The sequence below is a fragment of the Gobio gobio genome, assembly GCF_949357685.1.
Source record: "Gobio gobio genome assembly, chromosome: 14".
NCBI lineage: Eukaryota > Metazoa > Chordata > Actinopteri > Cypriniformes > Gobionidae > Gobio > Gobio gobio.
The window spans coordinates 21,405,669-21,430,394 of NC_137107.1; the positions used below are offsets into that span (position 1 = coordinate 21,405,669).

The 24,726-nt window shown below is 41.7% G+C and overlaps 1 protein-coding gene across 1 annotated transcript; it reads right to left on the bottom strand.

The window, feature by feature from the left end:
• Window positions 1-8,424: 8,424 nt before the first annotated feature.
• On the bottom strand, window positions 8,425-12,881 carry LOC307137067 (olfactory receptor 5AN1-like; the record flags this gene model as incomplete). Its single annotated transcript, XM_079834546.1, has 3 exons — window positions 8,425-9,406; window positions 11,732-12,035; window positions 12,734-12,881. The coding sequence occupies 3 exons, from the start codon at window positions 12,879-12,881 to the stop codon at window positions 8,425-8,427; spliced, it is 1,434 nt and encodes a 477-aa protein (XP_079690672.1).
• Between the last annotated feature and the right edge of the window lie 11,845 nt (window positions 12,882-24,726).

Genomic DNA, 24,726 nt, shown 5'->3' on the forward strand with positions numbered 1-24,726 from the left:
ACGAGAAAACAAGATAGAAAAAATATATTATCCATGGCCATTTAGGGCTTCTGTAGTTTTCTTTATTATTGTTTTATTTAAATTTGTTTAATTGACTGATCTGACTTTTCTATTTCTTGTTTTTTAGGAACTGAGTGCTTCCTGGAGCGGGCTGGTTTTTACTGCACTACTGGCTTTACTTCACCAAGGGTGAAGTATGCCATTATTGCTGTCACTATTTGTGTTATTATTTGCAGTGAATTCGGTGGGATTCTGTGATTAAGATTGGTGTGGTTTCTTTTGTAGACCAGCTGCAGTCACACTAGCCTGCTCTCCATATAGAAATTTCGAAACGCCGAACAACAAAGGAACCAATCAACTTGGCTGAGCCACCAAGCCATGGCCGGAGCCCCCTGGCTAGGGGACGAGCTGAGATTAGATGACGGGAGGAAGGTATGAAGGAGGAAGAGAAGAGCCGAGAAAAGTCCTGTTCTTTGTCTTTTAAGGCTCATTAATATACGGCCATCTTTCCTGAAATGGCCAATCATAGGTGTGGACTTTAGGCGGGAGAAGGTCCCTTTGTCTTAGTTTTATGACCCAATGGTATGTCCATATGAGGATTTCAGAATTAGTACAGTTTTACTCCAAAGGGGCTAAACAAACTCATGATGTATCTCACAATCACATCCTGCACACCGTTGGTCAGGAAACAGTGCGGTGAATATTCAGATTCCAAACAAGCTTTGGTTTGCAGGTATAGAAGCAGAAATACACCCTTTACAGATTAATACAAGAATTTAAAATGACTTTAACATTACACACATCATGACTTTGTAGGGTATAATGTAGGGAACATGAATACACAAAGGAATCATCATATACATTCTGGGATAGTTAAATTAAATGCTTCAAAAAGAAAATATTTTGTGTCTTTGTTAATTTATTTATTAAACTATAATTTATGATTTATAACACCAATTTATTAAAGCCATGTTTTTACTCCAAAGTTACTTTATATTACAAGTCAAATGTTTTAAATAACCTTATGTGATCTCATTTGGCTTTAGATCAAAAAATCAGACAGAAAAATATATTTTACAATATTCTGCATAATTATAAAAGCTCGAGTAGCATTTCATTATAAATATAATCTATTATGAAAACACATGGTATAAATAACACAGATAAGCCATATATTGTCGCGATTGTGTGTTTATTATCTTAAAACCTGTGTGCCTGCATGTTAGAGCGATTTCTGGAAGCTGTTTATGTCAATGTCACATGGTATCTTCTTCATGCGTGCTATATATTAGAATTAGAATTAGAAGCTTTATTGTCATTGCAGTAAAATGAAATTATAATGCCCATCTGATCAGTGAGAACACAAACACACATAGCAAAAGACAAGGAAAACCATCATTTTAAGTTAAATAAATAACACTAAGTGAATAATCATCTATAAAAGTAGTCACATAACATGTTAAAAGATATGAATGACTTATTATGAATGTAATGTATTTTAATGTTATTCTTTCTTTTATGACTGTTGATATATGTAAGATGTCCTTGGGTATTCAGAAAGGCGTCGGCCAAATAAAATGTATTATTATTATTATTATTATTATTATATATTGGTGTATTGCACCTTAAAATGTATTGCATGTTAAGAATAAAATAGACGATATTAAGTCTTGTCCCCGTTCAGAGTCCTTATGGCCCATGGATAGTAACTGTTTTTTAGTCTATTTGTCTTACTTTTAAGACTCCTGTATCTCCTCCCAGAAGGCAGGAGGCTAAACAGTCCATGTCCAGGATGGGTGTCATCCTTTATTATGTTGCGGGCTCCGTGGAGACACCTGCTGTTTGCAATTTCCTCCAAAGAAAGCAAGGGGCAACCAATGATTTTTTCCACAGTCCTAATAACTCTTTGCAGTGCCTTCCTTCCTATTTGCGGCTGAACAGCCAGAGTACCACACTGTGAGGCAGTATGCAAGGACACTCTTAATGGTGGAGCGATAAAAAGTCACCAGCAGATTTCTCCGCAGATTGGTTTTTCGGAGTAGCCTGAGGAAGTGCAACCTCTGCTGGGACTTCTTCACAATGGCCGTTGTATTGTCAATCCAGGAGAGGTCGTCGGAGATGGTTGTCCCTAGGAATTTAAAGGTGGAAACCTGCTCCACCTCATCCCCGTTGATTTGTAGTGGGACTAAAACATTCCTTTTTCTCCTAAAATCAATGACCATTTCCTTAGTTTTCTTGGTATTCAGCACCAGGTTGTTGTTGCTACACCACTTGGACAGTGCCTGGACCTCCTCCCTGTACTTTGACTCATCTCCTCCCGTTATTAAACCGACCACCGTTGTGTCTTCTGCAAATTTAATAATGGTGTTGGAGGAGTGGATGGGAATGAGGTCATGGGTGTACAGGGAATAAAGGAGTGGACTCAGCACACATCCCTGTGGGGAGCCGATGCTAGTTGTGATTGTAGAGGAGGTGTGGGAAACAATTTTCACAGTTTGTGGCCGGTTAGTGAGAAAGTCCAAAATCCAGGTGCAGATGGAGCGGGAGAATCCTAGGTGCAGCAGTTTTTCCACCAGAGTGCCTGGTATGATGGTATTAAATGCTGAACTATAATCAATAAACAGCATTCTAACATAAGTTCCTGGCTGCTGTAGGTGACTCGCGATGTGAAGGGTTGTGTTGATTGCATCTGCTGTTGACCTGTTTTCTCTATATGCAAACTGATGGGGGTCAAAGCTGTGAGGGAGGCTGGCCTTGATGTTATCAGCGATCAGTTTTTCAAAACATTTCATGACCACTGAGGTGAGGGCTACAGGCCTGTAGTCATTTAGACTACTGACTGCAGGTTTTTTGGGAACAGGGACAATTATGGCAGATTTTAGGCAAATGGGGATGGATGCTTGTGTAAGGGAGGTGTTAAAAATCCTTGTAAAGACCCCTGATAGTTGGTCTGCACAAGCCTTCAGTACTTTACCGAGTACTCCATCTGGTTCAGCAGCCTTGTTTGGGTTCACTGCCCTCAGCACACGTCTCACTTGGTGTTCTTGTGGTGCAAGAGTGTGCAACGTGGTGGAGGGTGGAGGCAGGGTGACTGGGGGTGATGTTGTTGTCTCAAACCGGGCAAAGAAACGGTTCAGCTTCTCTGCCAGTTCAGCATCGCCTACGACAGCCACCGATTATCTGCTCTTGTAATTGGTGAGATGTTGTAGTCCCTGCCACACCCGCCGTGGGTTGTTCTGCTGCAGATGGTCCTCTATTTTCCTCCTGTAGTCCTCTTTTGCTGCCTTAATGCCTCTCCTCAGATTCGCTCTCGCTGCACTATACTGGGCCTTGACCCCGCACCTGAAAGCAGAGTTACGTGCTTTAAGCAGAGACCGTACTTCTCTGTTCATCCATGGTTTGTTATTGGGGTAAACCCGAATGCGTCTGTCAACAGTTACATTTTCTATGCAGGTCCTAATGTAACACAACACGGTCTCTGTATATTGTTCCAGGTCCTGGGACTCAAAAATACTCCACTCCGTGTGTGTAAAACAGTCCTGTAGCTGAATGAGTGCATCTGCTGGCCAGGTTCTTATTGTCCTCTTTTCTGGCTTAGTTTGTCTTATCAGCTTAGTATACGCTGGGATTAAGAGCAGTGAGAGATGGTCAGACAAGCCCAGATGTGGCATGGGCACAGCTCTATATGCGTGTTTTAGGTTGGAATAAACACGATCCAGTGTGTTCTTCCCCCTGGTGGCACACTGTACATACTGTACAAATTTAGGGAGCACAGTCCTTAAACACACCTTGTTCAAATCTCCAGCAACTATATGTACACCTTCAGGATAAGTCTGTTGCTGTCTGTTTATCAAGTCAATGTAACAGAGCGAGAGCTGTACTAGCGTTAGCATCTGGTGGTATGTACACAGCAGTAATGAGCATTGCTGAAAACTCTCGCGGCATATAATAGGGTCTGCACAATACCGTCAGTGCTTCCAGGTCCGGACAGCAGTGTGTATATATGGTCCTACAGTTCTTACACCAGTTCTTACAATGTTGACGTGCATACACAGACCCCCCCCCCCCCCCCCTGTTCTTACCGAAGTCGCTGTTCCTATCCAATCGGTGCATGGAACGCTCTGCTAGCTGTACCACCGTGTCCGGGATCAGTGGGTGTAACCAAGTCTCAGTTATTATCATCACACAACAGTCGCGGATGGTGGAACTCCCAGCGATAAGTACATCCAGTTCGTCCATTTTGTGCACGACGGATCTAGCGTTGGTGAGAAAGATGCTTGGTACCGATGGCTTGTGTGGTCGCTTTTCCAGTCGAGCCAGTAGACCTCCCCGGCAGCCCCTCTTCTGCCGTCTCTCCCGACGCCGCCTGCGTCGCCTTCCTGGCCCGAAAACAATCCAAGCAGATCCCGGTGGCCTCGCTATGTCCTGCGGGATGTTATGAGCATGATGGAACGAGCTCGTAACATTAATCCGACACCCTCGGCTGATATTAAGCAAGGTCGAGTAACTATATGCGTGTCCTGCTTGAGAACACGTCTTCACACACACAACATACACAATCAAACAACACCGTATCAGAGAGCCAAAAGCCGCTGCGTCTGTGCGCGCCGCCATCTTCCCGTGCCTTCCCGTCAGGTCAGCCGGAAGCGGGAAACGGTATATGGACTACATGTGCACGAAGCGCCCTCCGGCTGCCAGTATGAAGTATTAAGAGTTTTTTATGAATGAGAGCAGCTGACGCTCGTATTACAATCTTTAGAAGGTACCGACGGTTTTCATATTCATAACTCCTGACACATATTAACAAATTACGGTCACTATATGTCTTTGAGAATAAAACAGAGGTCAAAAATGGAAGCTTGAGTCTTAGATCTTTTAAATGATGTATAGTTTGTCAAGGTAATTACTTACATCTGACAGTAATTTTGAGCTAATTTAAACAAAGAAAGCTTCAGTGCGCCCTCGTGCACGATGTGTTTGTTTGAGCTGATGTGTGTGTGGGCGTCGCCTCAGTATTTGAATCTCAATAGAGCGTGTGCTTTGTGGGCGTGGTCGCATTAGTGTATAATGAGCCGCTCAGGAACGACTAACATCGCTCTGCTTTCAAACGGATTACATAAACACAGAATATTTGTTTTTGGTTTGGTTAACAGTGTTTAACACATTTCAGCGTTTCTTTAGACATATGTCTCATGTTTGTAACACAAATATTCACTAAGCTAGAGGTCATTTTCTGAAGACTATCTGAATGAACGTCTTTGACAGAGAGGCTGCAGATTGCGCATCATGTTTGATTTCTTTATTTTGCAAAAAGCACAACAATTGATTTTCATTGTGACTGTACTAAAAAAATATAGAAACTTAACAGATTATAATGATGTATAACACTTGCCTGAATGATAAAAAACAACAGTTATTTGAGTCTCTTTGGCACTGATAAGAAAAAAAGCAAGCCAATCACGCCGGCGTGACCGCCGACTCGAGAGGGTTAATTAAAAGAAACTATGAGATCTGCTGCGCTTGTGGAAACAACACAATACCATGTCACCGCAACTATCAAGACTGGCTTGTATGGTGTTTAGAGTCCGCGCCAGTAGCAGCGGGCATTCCTTCAGCGCAGCTGCAAGACTTATGGCCTTTTTACACCTGCTCACTTCATTCATTTTCTCTGATCAGATATCCATCTGATTGTGAATTTTTTTTTCTCCAAAGAATGAAAATAAGTCTCAAATGCTCAAAAACACAATCATTTCATTAAAACTAATGAGACTAAATGATCTTACCAGTGCTTAGGTTACTTTTTCTCCCATTGCGGTCTTTGATATTGAAATAGCTTACAATAAATAAAATGCAGCTCATATCTGTTGCTTTCGTTGACGTACATGAGCTCCATTAAGTAAATTAGGTGTAAGGTAAGACAAACTGCATGTTTTTATTTTTTTTATTTGTTTAAATTGTATAGTCCGTTTCATTTGCAAGCGCCGAGCAACAGCAGCCTGCCTCAGCTTATCAAAAAAGCTTTTTTACTGTGGTGGTGGTGGTGATAGTAAACGTTTAAACTAACATGGTGATATGCTTGAAATGTTTTATATATATTTGAGAGGCTAAACTGATCAAACAAGTAGTAACTCACTGTCGGCCGCTGGCCGCTTGGTCGTCACTTTAAAAAACAAAAACTTTAAATTAACAGACAAAAAAATGCTCCAAACATTGTTCTAAATTAACTTAATAAAGAAACTAAAATAATTATAACTACTTTGACATTAAAAACAAAACTGAACTATTTAAATGGCTGCAACAGTGTGTAATAGGGAGGATTACAAAAAAGGTAACACTTTACAATAAGGTTGTATTAGTTAACATTAGTTAATGCATTAGTTAACATGAACTAACCATGAACAACACCTCTGTTCAGCATTAGTTAATCTTTGTTAACGTTAGTTCATAAAAATCCAGCTGTTCATGGTTTGTTCATGTTAGTAAACAGTGCATTAACTAATGTTAACAAGATTTTAATCATGCATTAGTAAATGTTGAAATTTACATTAACAAAGATAAATACATTCTTTATAAGTGCAGTTCATTATTAGTTCATGTTAACTAATATTGTTAACTAATGAACCTTATTGTAATGTGTTACCCCCAAAAAAACTACACTGGCTCCAGTCGGATTTGGGCTGAGAATTTTGATAAGCTGTTGGACACAGGCCGGGTTAGGGTCCGAGCGTCTCGGGCCTAGATTTGAGGCCCGTGCAGGGTTCTACCATGGAAACCAGGGTGTTGAATGCACTACAGAACTAATATGTCAGCAGTGTTATTGGCCAGGGATGTCGGCAGAAGTGACACAGTGCCCGGGGCTTTATGGGCCATGTCCTAGCTTCTAAGCCAAATGAGATCTTGGCTATTTTAGTGTTAACAGATTTGTTCAGTAAACATACACTGGCTGTCCCGACAAGAGACTAGTGGGCTGAGAGCCTGAGACAGTAGTACAAGCTTTGGTCACAGAGTGGTTTTTCATGTTTGGAGTCTTATGAAACAACTCTGTGGGTTTTATAGGATTGAAAAATCTCGTACTACGCCCTATCACCCTACTGGCAATGGCGATGTCAAGCGCATGTGTATTGCGTGTTCAGTCTATAGGCACTGTGAATCTTCAGTATAGATTCACTAATGCACAGGAAGCAATTCACAAATAAATGCCAGTTGTATTTATAACATAAAACAGATTTGTAAATATTTTTTTATTTGCATTTTTTATTTATCTCATTTTATTTATTTGTGAATTTTATTCATTTTTGTGAATCTCTTTATTTGTGAACCTCAATCTCTTTATTTGGAATAAAGCAACAATTCTAACCCCATAGATCCTGAATCTACTCATCCTTGCTGCAACCATTTGTGACAACAATAGAAACTATTAATAAATAATAACTCAAACTTTTTTTATTAGAATTTTTGAATTTACAACCTAAATATTCTCTAGCAATCCAGGCACATCCAGTGTAAAAACAACAGTGTTGTTAGATATTCAACTATCAACTCACTTATAACATTCCTGTTTGTTCATATAATGGTTGGAAAGAGTTTGTTTAGTCCTTTTGTATTGGTGGTTTATTCTTGCTTATACAGTATGTGTTTGGCAGCTTGTAAGGAAAGAAGAGAGTGATGCAAATTCATGTTATATCCTTATAATAATCTTCTGCTAATCTTCATGTCACTGTCCTCAGTTAAAACCACCTCTGTCATATGCAAAGATCATTTGAAATAATAATGGATATGCAATTTTTTTAAATTATATATTTGTAAGTGTAATATTTGCTCATGAAATGAACATTAGTTGCTTTTTATGTAACTACTGCATTACGTATAAATTTACATTTATATAATTATTGCAGCAAAATTCCAAATGAAGCATAGGCTACAGTTTTAACTATCCAAAAACATATTAGAAATTAGAAATATCTGAAATCACTTTGACAATTTTTATGATTGGAGCAATGGATAAAATATAATATCATACATGGAAAAACAAGCGATCAGACAAAATTATCATGTCATTACAATAGTGGTTTGTTGATTTTTTTTTTTTTGCACTACAGAAAATACAATACAAAAAGTAATGAACAGTTTTGTTTTCAGAAGTGGAAAAGGACTGTATTATATAGCATCGGCCTAATTAGAATTAATTCAAAAGTATGATTCAGTCTATATTATTTATAAATGAAACAAGAATGAAATTTATGTAATAATCATCTGATTGTTTTAAATACACAATAACAAGTTTTATATATTTATCATCAATAAATCCAATTTGCTTCAGTCTCACACATTGTAACTAATTGAATCTTGCTTGTTCCACACATATTCATACATTTTAATGGATTAAATGGAATTGTTTTCACAATGAACAGATTTATGCAAATTCTAAGCAACAGAAGGAACTGTTTTCCTGGAGGTTTTAGAAGCAATAGTGCATCTACAAAATGCTCTCTTCATTGCATCTTGCAGTTCTTTATTCCTCAAGCTGTAAATTATGGGGTTCAACAGGGGTGTGAGCACAGAATACAGCACAGCGATCACTATTCTAACATCTGGGTCAAATTTACCTACTCGATATGAGATATACACAAAGCTGGCTGAAATATACGAGATAGACACCACTGTCAGGTGGGACACACAAGTGGCCGCAACTTTGAGCTTCTGTGTCTTGCTCATTTTTCTCATAGCTTTGCCAATACAGACATACGAAATTAAGATGAAAAGGAATGTACTGAGAAGTGCAATGAGGGCATTTGTTAGGGACAAAATACCATTCCTGGTGGTGTCTACACAGGCAAGGATTACTACTGAGGAGTGATCGCAGAACATGTGCCTAACAATATTGGGCCCACAGTAAGGCAGCAAAGATGCCCAAATAGCTGGAGGTAGCACTATAATGACCCCAAAACCCCAAGAAGCAAATATCAATAGAATACGGAGCCGTCTGGTCATGATAGTAGTGTACATCAGGGGGTTACAGATCGCTACGTACCGGTCAAACGCCATCACAGTCAGCAAAGCACGCCCTGTCACTCCAGTTGAGAGAAAAACGTACATCTGCACAAAGCATCCTGTTTTGGAAATGGTCTTGACCTCAGTCAGGAACACTGACAGCATTTTGGGAATGGTCACTGATGTGAACACAATATCAGAAAAGGACAAATTATGAAGAAAAAAATACATAGGAGTGTTGAGCTTGGGGTCGGTTCTAACAAGGTAAATGATCATGCTGTTTCCACTCAGGACAAAAATATAGACAGTGAAGAAAATGGGAAGCACGAATCTGTCCTTCAGTCCATCGAGGATGAAATATTCCACAGGCCCACTGGTGTTCATTGTGCTAATATGCAAGCATGCAGATCCTGACCTGTTCAAGGAAATGTTTATAGAAAATAACAGCAAAACAAAAAGAAAAAAAATTTGCCCTCAATGTGCAACTTATGCTGTGTCTTGGGGATTCCTCATTATCTGAAGTACATAGTTTTATGCTATATCTTGAAAATTATGTAGTTTTTAAAGAGTTAAAGTGAGGCCTTTTACAGTACACTGTTTACTACTTCTATTAATAAATCTTAGTATATATTAAATATTATTATATTACATATTGCTATTAACAAATAATATTATGCTTTAAACATCATTTAAACGTGCCATCATGGTTTAGATTTTTTACACCTTAAAATTGTTTTTTAGATATTAAAAATACCTGACCATTTCTGGATATGTAGAGAAATTGAACAATTAAATTCTGTAGTTTAGTTGAGTCTCTAGCAGTCGAGAGTTAGTATGGATCAGCGTTGTCACTCTGGCATCGTCCTATGTGACAAACATTAAACACAGAAGGGGCTTTAAATGTGCTCATTTCAAGGAGGAAAACACGTGTTTGTGTGTGTGTGTGTGTGTGTGTGTGTGTGTGTGTGTGTGTGTGTGTGTGTGTGTGTGTGTGTGTGTGTGTGTGTGTGTGTGTGTGTGTGTGTGTGTGTGTGTGTGTGTGTGTGTGTGTGTGTGTGTGTGTGTGTGTGTGTGTGTCAATGTCTAAATTATGTTGTACATTTTATATCCTTGGCAACAACTCTCATGGTGCATCATTAAGATTAGCAAATGACAGTTTAGTTTTGTTGGATTCATGACTATATTCAGATTATATTATTACTATTATCATCATTTGAAAATCAAGATGAAAATGTTTTAAAGATATATGTAAATAATATAAAGGAGACTTATATAAACATATATACTGTCTTAAATGCCCTACTCCTTTTATGGTGTCAACATACATTAAAACAATGAAAATTTAATTTTCCTTCTATTTTTGCTATAACAGCCCCGCACCCCAAGTCCCAAACATTCCTTCTTCAGGCAGCGTAGGTACAACAAAATAACAATGTCTGGTTACAAAGGCAAAATAGAACAATTATTACATAACACCCTTTCAAGGCATGGACCCATGCTTACCAATACATAAATAAATAATGATGATAATAATAGTATTATTATTACAGTAATAATATTACAGTATACATATATACATTTAGAAAAAAATTACACTAAGATAAAAATATCAAATACAGCATCACAACAAATTCTTTCAGATTTTTTAAATATGACAGAATGGGTTCCCATTTTGAATAAAAACCTGTCCACAGATGCTCTTAGTGTAAATGTTATCTTTTCTAATTTTAAAACGAACCACATCTTCCAGCCAAGCTGTTGCAGGAGGAGGGGTAGGGGACTTCCAATTCTGGGTTGCAGTTAAAGTAATGGTTATAGTGTCACTGGGAGTTCCGAAAATAGCTATTGAAGAACAGGGCAGAAGTACACCCTAAGGATTTCACTGATAGTTTTTAAAAAACACTGCCCAGTAGTTATTTAGAGAGGTGCAAGACCAAAACATGTGCGCCAGACTGGCTGGGGAGAAAGAGCATCTATCACAGGTTGCATCTAACCCAGGATATATTACAGCTAACCATGCCTTGCTCAAGTGAGCTCTGTGTATCACTTTGAATTGTATGAGCCCTAACCTAACAGAGGATGATGATGAGTGGACCTTTTTAAGTGTCTCCCTCCAAAAAGCCTCAGATAACGTTAACCCCAGTTCATCTTCCCAGATTTAATTTTATCCAGATAGTACCCTTTCAAACACATGAGCTGGGAGTATAATATGGAAATCAATCCTTTATTATCAAAATTGAGTAAGACTATCTAAGGGGCGAGGTAGGAGGAAGGTCAGGGAAGAGTGGAAATTTGTTAACAAACTTGCAAATCTGAAGATATCAAAAAAAAAATGGTTTTGTGGGAGGTCATACAATCTGCAGAGGTTCTCGAAGCTGTTAAATAAACCTTCAGTATATAAATCCCTGATGCATATCAACCCGGTGTTACATTTCACGCCTGTCCTGGACTCCATTTCCCAGAATCCTTCCTGCCTCAGACCTGAACTCACTCCCTCATGATCTTTCCCACTCTCCCTGGATTCCCTGCACCTGGCATTCATCATCTGCACTCCCTTTTTATTGAACTCACTTCCCTGCACTCCTTGTCCGATCTCATTATTGTTATGTTATGTTCTGTTTGGTTTGTGTCACTTGTTTTCTCCTGGTTCTAAATAAGTCTATTGTTTGAAGTCCTGTTCAGTCACTTCCCTGCAGCACCACAGACTGTAACAGAAGATCGGACCAATACTGCAAAGGACTTCTCCAAGAAGATGGGGATCTTCCTGTTCTCGCTCTCTCCTGTGTCCCCTAAGAGAGACACTACGGCGGAGGATCGCCTATGGGGGCTTCGGCAGGACGGTCGCCAGCTGGAGAGGTACGTGGAGGAATTCGCTGAGCTGTCTAGTTTGGTGAACTGGCCTGATGCTCCTTTGAACGTGTGTTTTTTTCTGATGGGCCTGAGTACAGTACCGGTTCTCAAGGATTGAGCTGCAAAGGGCCTGATGCCAGACACTCCGTCACATCCGGCACTGAGTGTGATGGAGGACTCAACAGAGTTTGCTTCTGGAGAATATAAGTGTCATAGCAAAGCAAGCCGACGAGAGCCAGGGCTGTTTGAGGTGAGAACAAAGGAGGAAACCGGCACTACACGTAGGCTATAGAATCTAGCAAACGTGTTGGGTGTCGCCCAGCCTGCAGCTCTACAGATGTCTGACAGCGAGGCGCCATGTGCCAGCACCCAGGAGGATGCAACACTTCTAGTAGAAGTGTGCTCGCACCCTGAGTGGACAGGGCACACCTTGTGCTTGGTAAGACAAGGTGATGGCATCCAGTGGGCCATCCTCTGCTTGGAGCCAGCCTTTCCCTTCTGCTGGCCTCAGTGATAGACAAAGAGCTGATCTGAGGTCCTGAAGCTTTGTGTTCTATCCACGTACAGCCGCAGAGCGGGGACGGGACAGAGCAAAGCTAGGGCTGGGTCTGTCTCCTCAGAGGGCAGCGCTTGCAGGTTCACCACCTTTTCCCTGAAAGGAATGGTAGGAACCTTGGGCACATAGCCAGGCCGGGGTCTCAGTACCACGTGGTTGATCTCAATTCATCACCTGAAAATGCCTGCAGGACCCCTACTATCTTGATGGAGGCCAGTGCAGCCAGAAGCAAATTCCTTTAGCTCTGCAGAGGCTCAAATGGGGCATTCTGAAGTGCTCCAGAGCAAGATCCCAAGAGGGTATAGAGGGAGGTCGAAGAGGATTTAACCGTCTCACCCCCCATGAGGATCCTGACGACCAGGTCGGGCTTTCCAACCATCTTAACTTCTACGTGGTCTTGATAAGCAGATATTGCAGCAACATAGACTTTGGGGGGGAGGGTGACAGCCTCCAACCCCTGCTGCAGGAAGAAAAGCACAGACATGACCAAACATCTTCGGGGGTCTTCTCGGCAAGAAGACCACTTGACAAACAGGTTCCACTTCAAGGCATAAGTCTCGTAGACAGTGCTTTTTCCGAAGTGATGGTGCTAACTACCTCTTGGGGTAAGTCACCTAGAACCTCCACGTCCCGCAGGGACCAGACATGAAGTTTCCACAGGTCTGGACGCGGGTGCCACAGGGTGCCCCTCCTCAGAGGAATCTGCCAGGGAGGGGCTGTCACAAGGAGCATTAGCTCTGGGAATCAAGTCCGGTTGGGCCAGTACGGCACCACCAACAGGACCTGCTCCTTGTCCTTCCTGACTTTGCACAGGGTTTGTGCAATTAGCCTCACTGGGGGAAAAGCATATTTGCGCAGGCCCCGAGCCAGCTGTGCACGACTGCATCGGTGCCCTCAGTCAGCGAATAAACCATGTCGACCTGTGTCTCCCCGAACTGTCTTCAGATCCGCTGGACCACCTGGGGGTGGAGTCGCCACGCTCCCTGGAATGAAGCTTGTGATTGCAGCTTGCGTTGGCCACGTGGTTGTGCACAACGGGGACATGAATGGCCCGAAGCGACCTCAGACACTTCTGACTCCAGAGGAGCAGATGGCGTGCGAGTTGTGACATGCGACGGGAGCGCAGACCACCTTGTCGGTTGATGTCCGTAATGGTCGCAGTGTTGTCTGTGTGGACCAATACATCTTTGCCCTGTAACAGCCTTTTGAGGCGGCTCAGTGCAAGATGTACTGCTAGCAACTCAAGGCAGTTGATGTGCCAATGCAGGTGCGGGCCCATCCAAACCCCTGACACTGCATGCCCATTGTATGTGGCCCCCCAACCCATGGCAGAGGCATCCGTGAAAACCACAGCATGCTTGGACACCTGTTCTAAGGGCACTCCGGACCAAAGGAACAAGGGGTCTGACCACGGGCTGAAGGTTAGGCGGCAGGCCGGTGTGATACTCACCCGGTGAGTGCTGTGTTTCCACGCCCATCTTGGGACTCGGCCGTGTTGCCAATGCTGAAGCGGTCTCATATGAAGTATTCTGAGCAGTGTTACTGCTGCCGCCATATGCCCTAGGAGCCTCTGAAATTATTTCAGTGGGACCGCCGTCCTGCCTTGAAACGTGTTCAGGCAGTTCAGCATTGACTGGAAATGCTCTTCTGTGAGGCGCGCCATCTGTTCAACCGAATCCAACTCCATCGGCTGAAGGGGCAGGCTCTATCGCGTCCTTTGCCAGTAGGACTGCAATCTCAGCACACAGGACATGATCATCTGTGGCGTTCACTGAAGTGAAGCAGACACCCATGAACCTGGGGGGACACCGGGCGAACTGAATCGCATCGCCAAGCCTGATGGTCCGAGTGAGCCAGAGAGATTGACATCTGATCCTCAGCTGGAGCCCCGAATGAAATGCTAGGTTCCTCCATAAGAAGGACCAGCAGTTCCATCCAGAAGCTGCACAGCTTGCAGTGCACTTGAGGGGGAGGGGCCCTAGGGGGTTGGTTCCCCAAAGGAGAAGCCCTTCCCTCCTCAGGTCACCCCAGCTATTTCACCAAAGTAAACCTCTCCTGTTGGCCACCAGGGAAGGCGCTACAATGGGAAATAGGCAAGGGGACAGCGCACCATGCTTGACGGCACACGACACGCAGAGAAGCAAAAGGTCCGTCCTTGTTTCACTGGCAGGCAGCTCTTGCTGATCTCTGTGGTCTCCCAGAGTGTCGAGCAGACCTGCGGCTGTGTTTTTACACACATAAAGTTATGAGATTAACCAGGATTGTATTTTAGAGTTTTATAAGTGTCATGACAGGAATTAAAATTTCTCCTGAATTATTTAAAATTAAAACCTCCTCACTCCTTATTTCATTCATCATTTAACTAAACAATGACATTCTTTTTGGTGGGGGTTTTTATTATGATCTTACTAACATACATGCACATTAAGAAAAAATAATATAATAAAACTTTGACAGTAAAACTGCATTAATAAAACTTACAAAGCATGTTTTAAAGAACTCAGTTGGGTCATCACCAAGAAGGACTGGAAGCCCTCGCATGTCAACAAGATCAGAGGTCTGAGGTGTGGTGGTTGCAAAGAAAATATTGTATCATTTGTCAACATGAAAGGAAGGCCATTTCCATTAATCATAATTTTGTCTGCGTTACTGAACAGTCTAAAAGCAATCATAACAGACTGCCTTTCAAACTTAATCAAACAATGGTATCAATTTAACTTGCCTTGTTGAAGAATATTGCTCAAAATCTGCCCGGCGAGAACTCTCTTTGAACTGAAAATCTGAATCAGTTGTGGACAGTGACGATCAAGAGGGCCATAGAATTATTGTTTTACCCTCTGTACCCTGAGGTGTTTTCTGGGCCCTGGAGGTGTTTTGACATGCCCTGATATTTGTGCTTATTTCTGTTTGTAACATTTGTAACATATTTGTAACCCTTTCATGGCACAAACTCTGCTTCAATAATATGGGAGCAGCATGTATATAAAAGTTTGTAGTTTTGAGAAAATGACGTTTATGCGTGGTTTGTGGAGAAAAAAAATAGGAGTAGGGGGAGAGTGGGGACAGTTGCAACGTGTGGCAGTTGCAACATTGCTGATTTCTCCAATCAGGAATGAGCTGGAGTCATGACACTCCTACTGCACATGCTCAGTATGCCCCTCCTTCTTTCTGGAAGTTAACAGCCACATGTTATGCTGCCTTCACGTGCTATCGGAATTATCGTAAATACGAGTTTCCGAGGTAAAAATTGCATATAAACGCCCCCACATTCTGAAACTTGAATGCAATGAGCTCATAATCACAACTTAAGAAGTCGAAATTATCAAATTTCTGCTAGCATGTGAAGGCATCATTTTATAGTTTGAATGTGCATTTTCTTAGCTCTTAACAGACTTAGGTACAATGTGTTCAAGCTAATGTGTTAGGCTAGCATCACTAGTTTGAAGATGGCTGCCAGGGGGTGGGACAGTTGTTGCAACTGTCCCCACATGGTGTTGCAACTGTCCCTCATGACAATAATAATGACAATTAGATAAAACTGATATAAAAGGCAATTCAGTGGTTTGATAAAGAACATATTTCAATAGCCAGGTTTTTCCTCTTTGTATTTCAGCAAGTTGCTTTTTTAAAAGTCAAACTAGGCTGCAGTGTATCCTACATTTTCTGTTCTGTTTTTTCAGTATGCCACGAGACAGAAAAAGGACAACAGATAGGGGTGTCCCTCTACCTATTCTGTCCTTAGCTGCTGCTGTAGTGAGCAATGAAGGCAGGACAGTGAGGTCTGTGGCAAAACAGTATTCAATTTTCCACACAACCCTCTGCCGCTTTATTAAAAAGAGAGAGAGGCTAAGTCCAGGAGAGGAGATGAGGACAGGTTACTGGCCCCCGAGGAGTGTCTTTTCAGTCCAACAGGAAGATAGCTTGGCAGAATGCCTAAAAAATAGCTGATCTTTTCTATGGTCTCAGCACTAAAGAGGTAGGCATGAGGAAGGAATTAAAGCAGAGTGTAGGCTTAAAGGAAGGGCTGGTAGGGAGAATTATATAAGAATATTGAGACTGTGAAATAATAAGATAAGATCAATTACCATTCTACCTCCATTTTCATTTACCATCCATTTCGCAGGTTTGTCGATTGGCCTTCCAACTGGTTGTCTACTATAAGTGCCCCTACCCTGAAACCTGGAATGAGTGCTCCCTGGGTGGCCGGGATTGGTTTACGGGGTTCATGTAAAGAGAGCCCAGTCTGTCTATACGGTCCCCTCAAGCTACCAGTCTCACACGGAACACAAGCTTCAATCGTCACAATGTATCCTTGTTTTACGACAATCTTGCCAATGTGCTTGATAAAAACAATTTGAAGGGAAGGACATCTGGAATATGGATGAGACCGGGGTAACAACTGTCCAAGAACCAGAAAATGTTGTTGCCGGGCGCGGCGGTAGACAGGTGGGGGCAGTAACCTCCGGAGAGAGAGGAACACTGGTAACAGTTGCATGTGCAGGCAATGCATTAGGGAACATGATTCCACCCATGTTCATATTCCCACGGGTTAACTTCAAGGACCGCCTGGATGCATGGAGCCGCCAATAAATCAGGGTTTTTGATGGAGGACCATTTCCTTCAGTTCCTTAAACATTTCCACCACCACACAAGGGCCTCATTGGATGCCAAAGTCCTCTTGATCCTTGATAATCATTCCTCGCATCTTTCAGTAAGAGGAATATATTTCTGCAGAGAAAATGCATTGTCATGCTATCGTTTCCACCCCATTGCTCCCACAAACTACAGCCACTGGATAGTACCGTTTATGGCCCCCTAAAACGTCATGTCAACACATTTTGCGATACCTGGATGAGAAGTCACCCAGGCCTGACAATGTCCATCTACGAAATTCTTGGAATTGTTAGGTTGGCCCTCCCATTGGCTGGAACACCAGGCAATGTGCAGAATGGCTTTAGCAGCACTGGAATTTGGCCTTATAACCGTGATAAATTCAAAGAGAGTGACTTTCCACCATCTTTGGTGACAGACCGGCTGCCACCACCAGTTCTTCCTGAGCAAGCTGGGACATCTGCTCCTTTGGAAGATCCTCCAGTGCACGCTGGGAGTTCTGCTCCTTTGGAAGATCCTCCAGTGCACGCTGGGAGTTCTGCTTCTTGTGCAGTTTGTCCAGTGCACGCTGAGAGTTCTGCTTCTTGTGCAGTTTGTCCAGTGCACGCTGGGACTTCTGGTTCTTCTGCAGTTCCTCCAGTGCAATCTGGGCCTTCTGCTTCTATTACAGTTCCTCCAGTGTAAGCTGAGTTCTCACCTTAGACTGTTAGACATCACCGGTAGGAACAAGGGGTCGGTAGGCAAACGGTAGGAACAAGGGGTCGGTAAGCAAACGGTAGGAAAAAATGCAAATCGGCCATCTTGACAGACACCCCTGAAAAGGAGGCCTTGGAGAGGGAGAAAGCAAAAGTTAAGAGAAAGCCAACAAAAGTTAAGAGAAAATTGACAAAAAACACACTGGAAACAAGCCAACAAACCAAAACCGAGAAGAAAAAGCATACAGACAAGGACAGTGACTCTGAGAAAGAAGATTTTTGCATTGTCTGTTTGGAGAGCTACTCCAGACCGGGAGAGGTGTGGCTTCAATGTTGACAGTACAAGGCATGGGCTCATGAAGCCTGCACTGATGGTGGTTACATTTACATTTGCCACAATTGTGAGTCAGATGGGGAATTGTGAATACTTGATGCCATGAAATAAATTATGTTTAATTAACAAGGTTCGGGAGAAGTACGTTCAGATAATTTAATTAGCAATAGAGGTAGGGGATAGTGGGGCACAACCTAACGCTTTTTGACTTCCTCAGTTTGTGTAAATCCACTTGGGGTTCAGAGTATTTATTTTTTCCCACATTAATTGCACACATGTCTAGTACAATTATGTGGTTTTGTTTCATTAATACAGTGTATACTTTTTTCTTGATTTACCCCGAAAGAATGGAAGTGAAATGTGACAACATGCCCATAGGCGTCAGGGGGGGACGGGGGGGACGCGTACCCACCAGATTTCGTCATGAGTCCTTTTGTACCCACCACTTTTTTTTTTTTTTTTTTTAAACCTCGAGTTCAATTTTGCGGTGAAGCATTGCTGACACACACATATTATTTTTCCCACTCAATTGTGTCGTAATAACGATATATTATGTCGTTTTAACTACATCTTTTCTCATAATAACGAGATCTTATGTCGTTTTAACGACATCTTTTGTTGTAAAAACGTTTGAAAAGCAGAAGCAAGCTCCGTAAAATAGGCTCTTCCGCTGCCTGTATCAGTGGCAGTGCCCATAACACGAAATTGTTGTAATGGATTGATGTAGCCTATACAGTTCTTAACAGCCATGGGTAGCAAGTGCCATGGACCGCTCATGATTTAGCGTAATGACGGACCCCGGTGCAGCCACAAATATCATAATTATCTATAGGCTAGGCCTACTGTAATTGAGACATTCAAGAAATGTATTAAAAAGAAAGACGCTTTCAGCCTTACTCAAAGTAGAGCCCTACATTTCTGCCCGAGCCCGACGGGCCCCGACTTTTTTACGCCCTAGGGCCGGGCTTCGGGCCAATTTTCCAGTCATAGCCTACCTCAGACGCGGGCCGGGCTTCGGGCTTTTTTAGGCTATAGGACGGCGCTATGCAACACGCATCGCTGCAAATGAGTAAAGCAAGCCAACACGCAAACTGCCACAAGTGAAACTGAAAATAAGCTAAGTTTTAGATGCTCAAAAGCACAATCATCTTCATTAAAATTAATGAAACTAAATGCTCTTACCAGTGTTTAGGTCGCTCGTTCTCATAATGCGGTCTTTGATGTTGAAAAGAGCTGATGAATAAAATACTCATATCGGTTGATTTCGTTGACATGAACTCCGTTAAATGTGCATATAGCACGGGAATTGAAGATCGGATATATATTCATTTCGCGGAGAGGTGTAGCCTCAGGTAAGACAGCCAGCATGTTTTTTATTTTTAATTATTTGTTTAGATTGTGTTGCCCGTTTTGTTTGCGCGCGCCGTTGCGATCTGCCTGCCTCATCTTGTCAAAAATGCCTTTTTACTGTGATGGTGGTGATAATAGGCTAAACGTTTAAACGATGCTTTAAGTGTTTTTTATGGATTTAATAAGCAAGACAAGTCAAGTGTTGATTTCAGAGGCTAAAGTGTTGGGTTAACTCACTGTCGGCCGCTGGCCGCTTGGTCGTCACTTTAAAAAGCAAAAACTTTAGTTTAACAAACATTAAATGCTTTAAACATTTTTCTAAATTAACTTAATAAAGAAACAAAACGAAATATATCTACTTTGACATTAAAAACAAAACTGAACTATTTTAATGGCTGTAACTAATGTGTAATAGGGAGGATAAAAAAAACACGGGCTCCAGTGGGACTCTGATAATGAAGTGGTAAAAAAAATTGCAAAAATGAAAAATATTAAAGAATTCGCGGGGCGCTTTCGTCGGCATGAGTAAGATAGGCTATAGGACCCGCAATATGTCTCTCATCTGACATTTTTATTTATTTACATTAGTAAGCTGCAGGACATAGTCTTTCAAAACATGACCTGCGCGAAAGAGAAAAAAAAATTTACCCAGCACTTCTGAAAATGCACTTCTGAATGCGTCTCTGTCCCCAGCACATTTCAAACCAAACTGACGCCCATGAACATGCCCCATAGGTGGGGTACATTGTAACATGTGGTGGGCACATTGTAACATGACCAAATGACAGCTTAAAATGTTATCTGATATAATCAAAAAAATATCCAAGACAAACTAAAATATTTTGTCAACAAAATACAATTATTAACTTTTTAAAATAAAATAATGGCATTTTTTAATCATTAAAAATATAAGAATTTTTGAGTTTGACAACAAACACATTGCTAAATACAGCTAAACAGCATAGTTCAAAACATAATAATAATTAATATTTTCTGAACATTGACTCTCAGTCATTATTCACCCTTTCTCATGGTTTCTCAAAAGAATTCATAAAAGTATAGAATATAATGGCATATTTATAAAAGGGGCTCATTGTAACGCAGTGTTACAATGCACCCCACCTGCGCGACTGGGATTTAAATATTGGCTCGTGTCTTCTGCTGGTTAGATCAGCATTAAAGAACCATCTCAACTGTTAAATAACAGATATAAGATTAAAATAATATCGGATTTGTCTTATTTTAAATAAACACAAAAAACAGAGATGGAAACTAAACTTAAGTAAGAAATGTACTTTTGCTATGGTTAAATAAATGTTCAGTGATATCTTCCAGAGATTTTTTAATTTTGGCGCTATTTTTTCTCGAAATAATGTTGATATGGCAACTAGTAAATACACTAAGTTTCGTCATTCTGGCATGTGTGGAAAGGGTTAAAACATGCGTGTTACAACTATATACGTGTTACGCGCTCCCCTATATATACACGCAGCAGTCCTACCTCCGTTTGTTGACAGTTATCAGCAACCCTTCCACCACCCCTTTTAACTCTAAAACCACTTACATATACGGGGGGGTACTCTGGGTTCGGGCCTAATTCCGAGCTCGAAGCCTTCCCCCCGGACAGCATGCCAAATATGCATTGAATTACTCTCTATAAATTATATGTAAGTGCGAACTCGTGAATCAGTTTGTGTGCTTTTGGTGGTGTTATGAAATTGTTACTGCTTGTTACTACAGTTGGGCCTACATTTGTGGGATTTTGACAAAGGTGTTATATGGTTGTGTACAGTGTTTAAATTGGCTTTTGTAGGGAGGGGGAGCCCTTATTTACGGTGAATGGTCATTCAAAATCGCGCCGGAAAAAGACTTAATGTGTTTTTACACCAAAGGGGCTCTTTTTCCAGTATTAATGTGTAAGGTAGGATTGAGTAGTTATTAAAACAAAGAGAAATACTTTACAGTTCACTTATGGCCATAAGCAGGGTTTTTAAAATCAGTGAGGTCCCAAATATCAGGTAGTTAGGGGGGTTCGGGGGAATGCTCCCCCAAGAAAATTTAGATTTCTCTGATCTACATTATGTGCATTTTTAATAAGTTTGAAGGCCAAAGAATTAATAATAGCCTAAGTAACTTTCAAAACCATGTCAATGGGCAGTAGATTATTTGACAATACCCCCCTAAAGATGAGCTCTGACTAGTCTTTTCATTTTCGTCTGTCCCTGAAAAGGGTTGGGAACTTTTTTTGACCAAAGAGCAATTTTTTTTCTTCATTTTTGGTAACTGCATTTTTCCAAAAGAGCCACAGTAAAAAATTATATAAAATTATTATTAAAAAGCTTTTTTTCTTCAATAAAATGTCAACAGTAGTAATTATTAGGTCCATAACTAAAAACAAACAATTATGTTTTAATTAATAACTAATTAATTTAATTAATAACGTTTAGGCGCGCAACCGAAGACAAAGTCTAGTGCGCGTGTCCGTTTGCCCGTGTTGCGCTCGTGGGCTAGCGCACGCACAGCATCCTGTCAGAAATTCAGTTGTCTTTCGTGACTTATCATGCTTTTATTATTTATTTTATCATGACACTCGCGAACAGCACTGAACACACAACTTGAATATTATTATCATAAACTTGTCATTAACTTCGGTAGGCTGTACAACAGGGGAATTGTAATTGGCTGCTTTTTTCTGCAGAGAACGGATCTCTGTAAATGTGTGTGTCTAATCTTTTTATCGATCATGTTAGTAAATGTTAGATATGTTGGTAAAGTGTGAGAGAGGTTCCCGACCGCTGCTCTAGCCGTTCGCGGATTTCCATGGTAACTCACTGTTAGAATTGTGACGGTTTTACCTGATGGCTGTGGCTGCGGTGCTGAACCAGAGAACGCAGCGCAGCGATTAATGCATTATGACGTCTGATAATTCCATGTAGCCTGAATTTGCCAGGAGACGAACAATAATTAAGGTCTAATAACAATATTTCGTGCTGAAGGAGACGGAGCTGAGCTCCAGCAGGGTGTGTTGTGGACCTGAGGAGGCGGAGCTGCGCTCCGGTGCGCTCTGGGCCAATTTAACCTCTGGTTGTGTACTTGTTTCTTACTTTAAAGGGGGGGTGAAATGCTTTTTTTATGCATACTGAACTTTTTCCACTGTTAAAGACTTGGATTCCCATCCTAAACATGGACAAAGTTTCAAAAAAAAAAGTTGGACGTTTGATGGAGTATTTCTGTGCCAAAAATACTCCTTCCGGTTTCTCATAAGTTTCTGAAAGTTTTTTTCAAATATGGGTATATGTGACGTCAGATGGGGCAGAATCTCCTTGTACGGGCTCTTCTCCCGGAAGGGCACGAGTGCGACTAGAGCGAGAGAGCAAACGCTTTAGGGAAGCCGGCTGCGCTGAATTCACAGGCCTTCACGAAATCAACAATGTCACCAAAGAAGTGTGTTTTTGGTTGTCATGGCAAGACAATCATGCTTTTCTGGAGCAGCAACGGAGTTATGCAAGTGTTTGTTTGTTCCCTGAATTTCGGCGACGATGGTTTATAAACAAGGTACAGTTCAACTCCGGATTTGTAGCTCGCCTAATGCTGAAAGATGGAGCAACCCCAGCGATTAAGGTTCACGGTCATGTGTTGGTAGTAGGCGGTGAGTAAAACTGCTTCAAATGTCTGTGTTGTTAGCTATCTGAAAAATAGTGTTTCACCCCCAAACATATATATATATATACATATATATATATATATATATATATATATATATATATATATATATATATATATATATATATATATATATATATATATATATATATTTGTCTTTCTAATAAAAACAGTCGATGAGAAACTGAAGGAAATGTAAAAAGTGTTGCAACCGCCCCCACTCTCCCCCTATCTGTGAGTGTATACATGTGAGAAACATAGATGCATAAGAAATAACTGCTACTATACCACACTTTAAAAGTGAAAATGGAAACAGGTAACATGGATGTAAACTCATGAGACATTTAAAAATGCTGTGTTACCATACTTAATGATGTGTTATTAACACGTTCAGGGAGGAACACGTTCAAATGATCTATCCAACCATCATGTCATTCTAACCAGCTGTCAGCAATCAGAAATCTACAAGTATACCTAATCAGCACAAGTGAAGGATTATATAAATACCCAGTCAAGTTCTTCAGCATTTGGTCTGCCAGTTTTTTTGCAAATATCAGAAATCCAGCTCTACCCTTCCGACAATGAGTCCCTCATCTCCGAGGAATCTTCACCTCATTCATCAGATATCATGAGCACCCATGCTACACTGGACGTCATTTCTCAATCCTCGGAGCCAATACGTGGACGTCAGTCCATTCGGGTCGCTCCCCGTACGCCACGTCGCAGAGGATTACCCTCACCTCCTCCAACAAGACACCAACCAGCATCTCCAGCATCTTCTTACGCCTCGGCCCATCCGACAATTCCAGCAATAAAAAAATGGACAGCCGTAAGCCTAAGACAAGCGCTCATCAGTGCAGAGGTTCATTTCTCTAGGTAAATTACTAAAGCACAATTATATGCTCTGTATGTGTCTCTTCAATCTTCCTCCCCTTTTCCCAAATCCACTTCTCCCTCCAAGAATGCTAAAGCGAGCACAAGTCGTCTTTGCATCCACAGAAAACACTGTCTCCTTCAATCAAAAGACCAGGGCTTCCTCGAGCTTCAGGCCACGGCAGCAGGCTTTTGGCAAGTTTGGTCTGCGTCCCAGACTCTGCGTCTGCCAGGCCTAACTCTCCTCTTCTTTCCATTCTGCCCGCAGGAAGTTCCTTAAACGCAAGTATGACTCCATTAGAAAGTCAACTTTTTTGACAGTAGCCCCACCACCAGACTCTAGCGCGAGGCTAACTCCGCTAGCAGCGCAGGCTCAGGCGCACTACTTTCCTTCTCAGCTTCCCTCTTTTCCTAACACTCTAGCTCCTCCCCAGACCTCAGGGGCCGACCCGAGCATGAGGCTGCCTCCGCTAATGGCTTCGGCCCCGGCTTCTCTTCCTCCTAATACTATCCCCACAAAAAATCCCTTTACCCTGTCCTCTGCAACGCCATTGCCCATCCCACTAAACGCAACAGCTTTGGAACCTACTCCCATTGCCAACAACATCAGGACTCAGATTCTCTCAGAGATTCAAGCTGTTGACTCCAGAGGCGGACCCATTCCCAACCCCAGTACCTCATTATTCAGAGCTGATATTCCCATAAACCATCCATTGAAAACCCTCCTTGACACCTCTCTCAACTACATTCTTCAAGCTGTATCCCCTAGAACCCTACAATCCTATTTGGCCGTTTGGAGATGT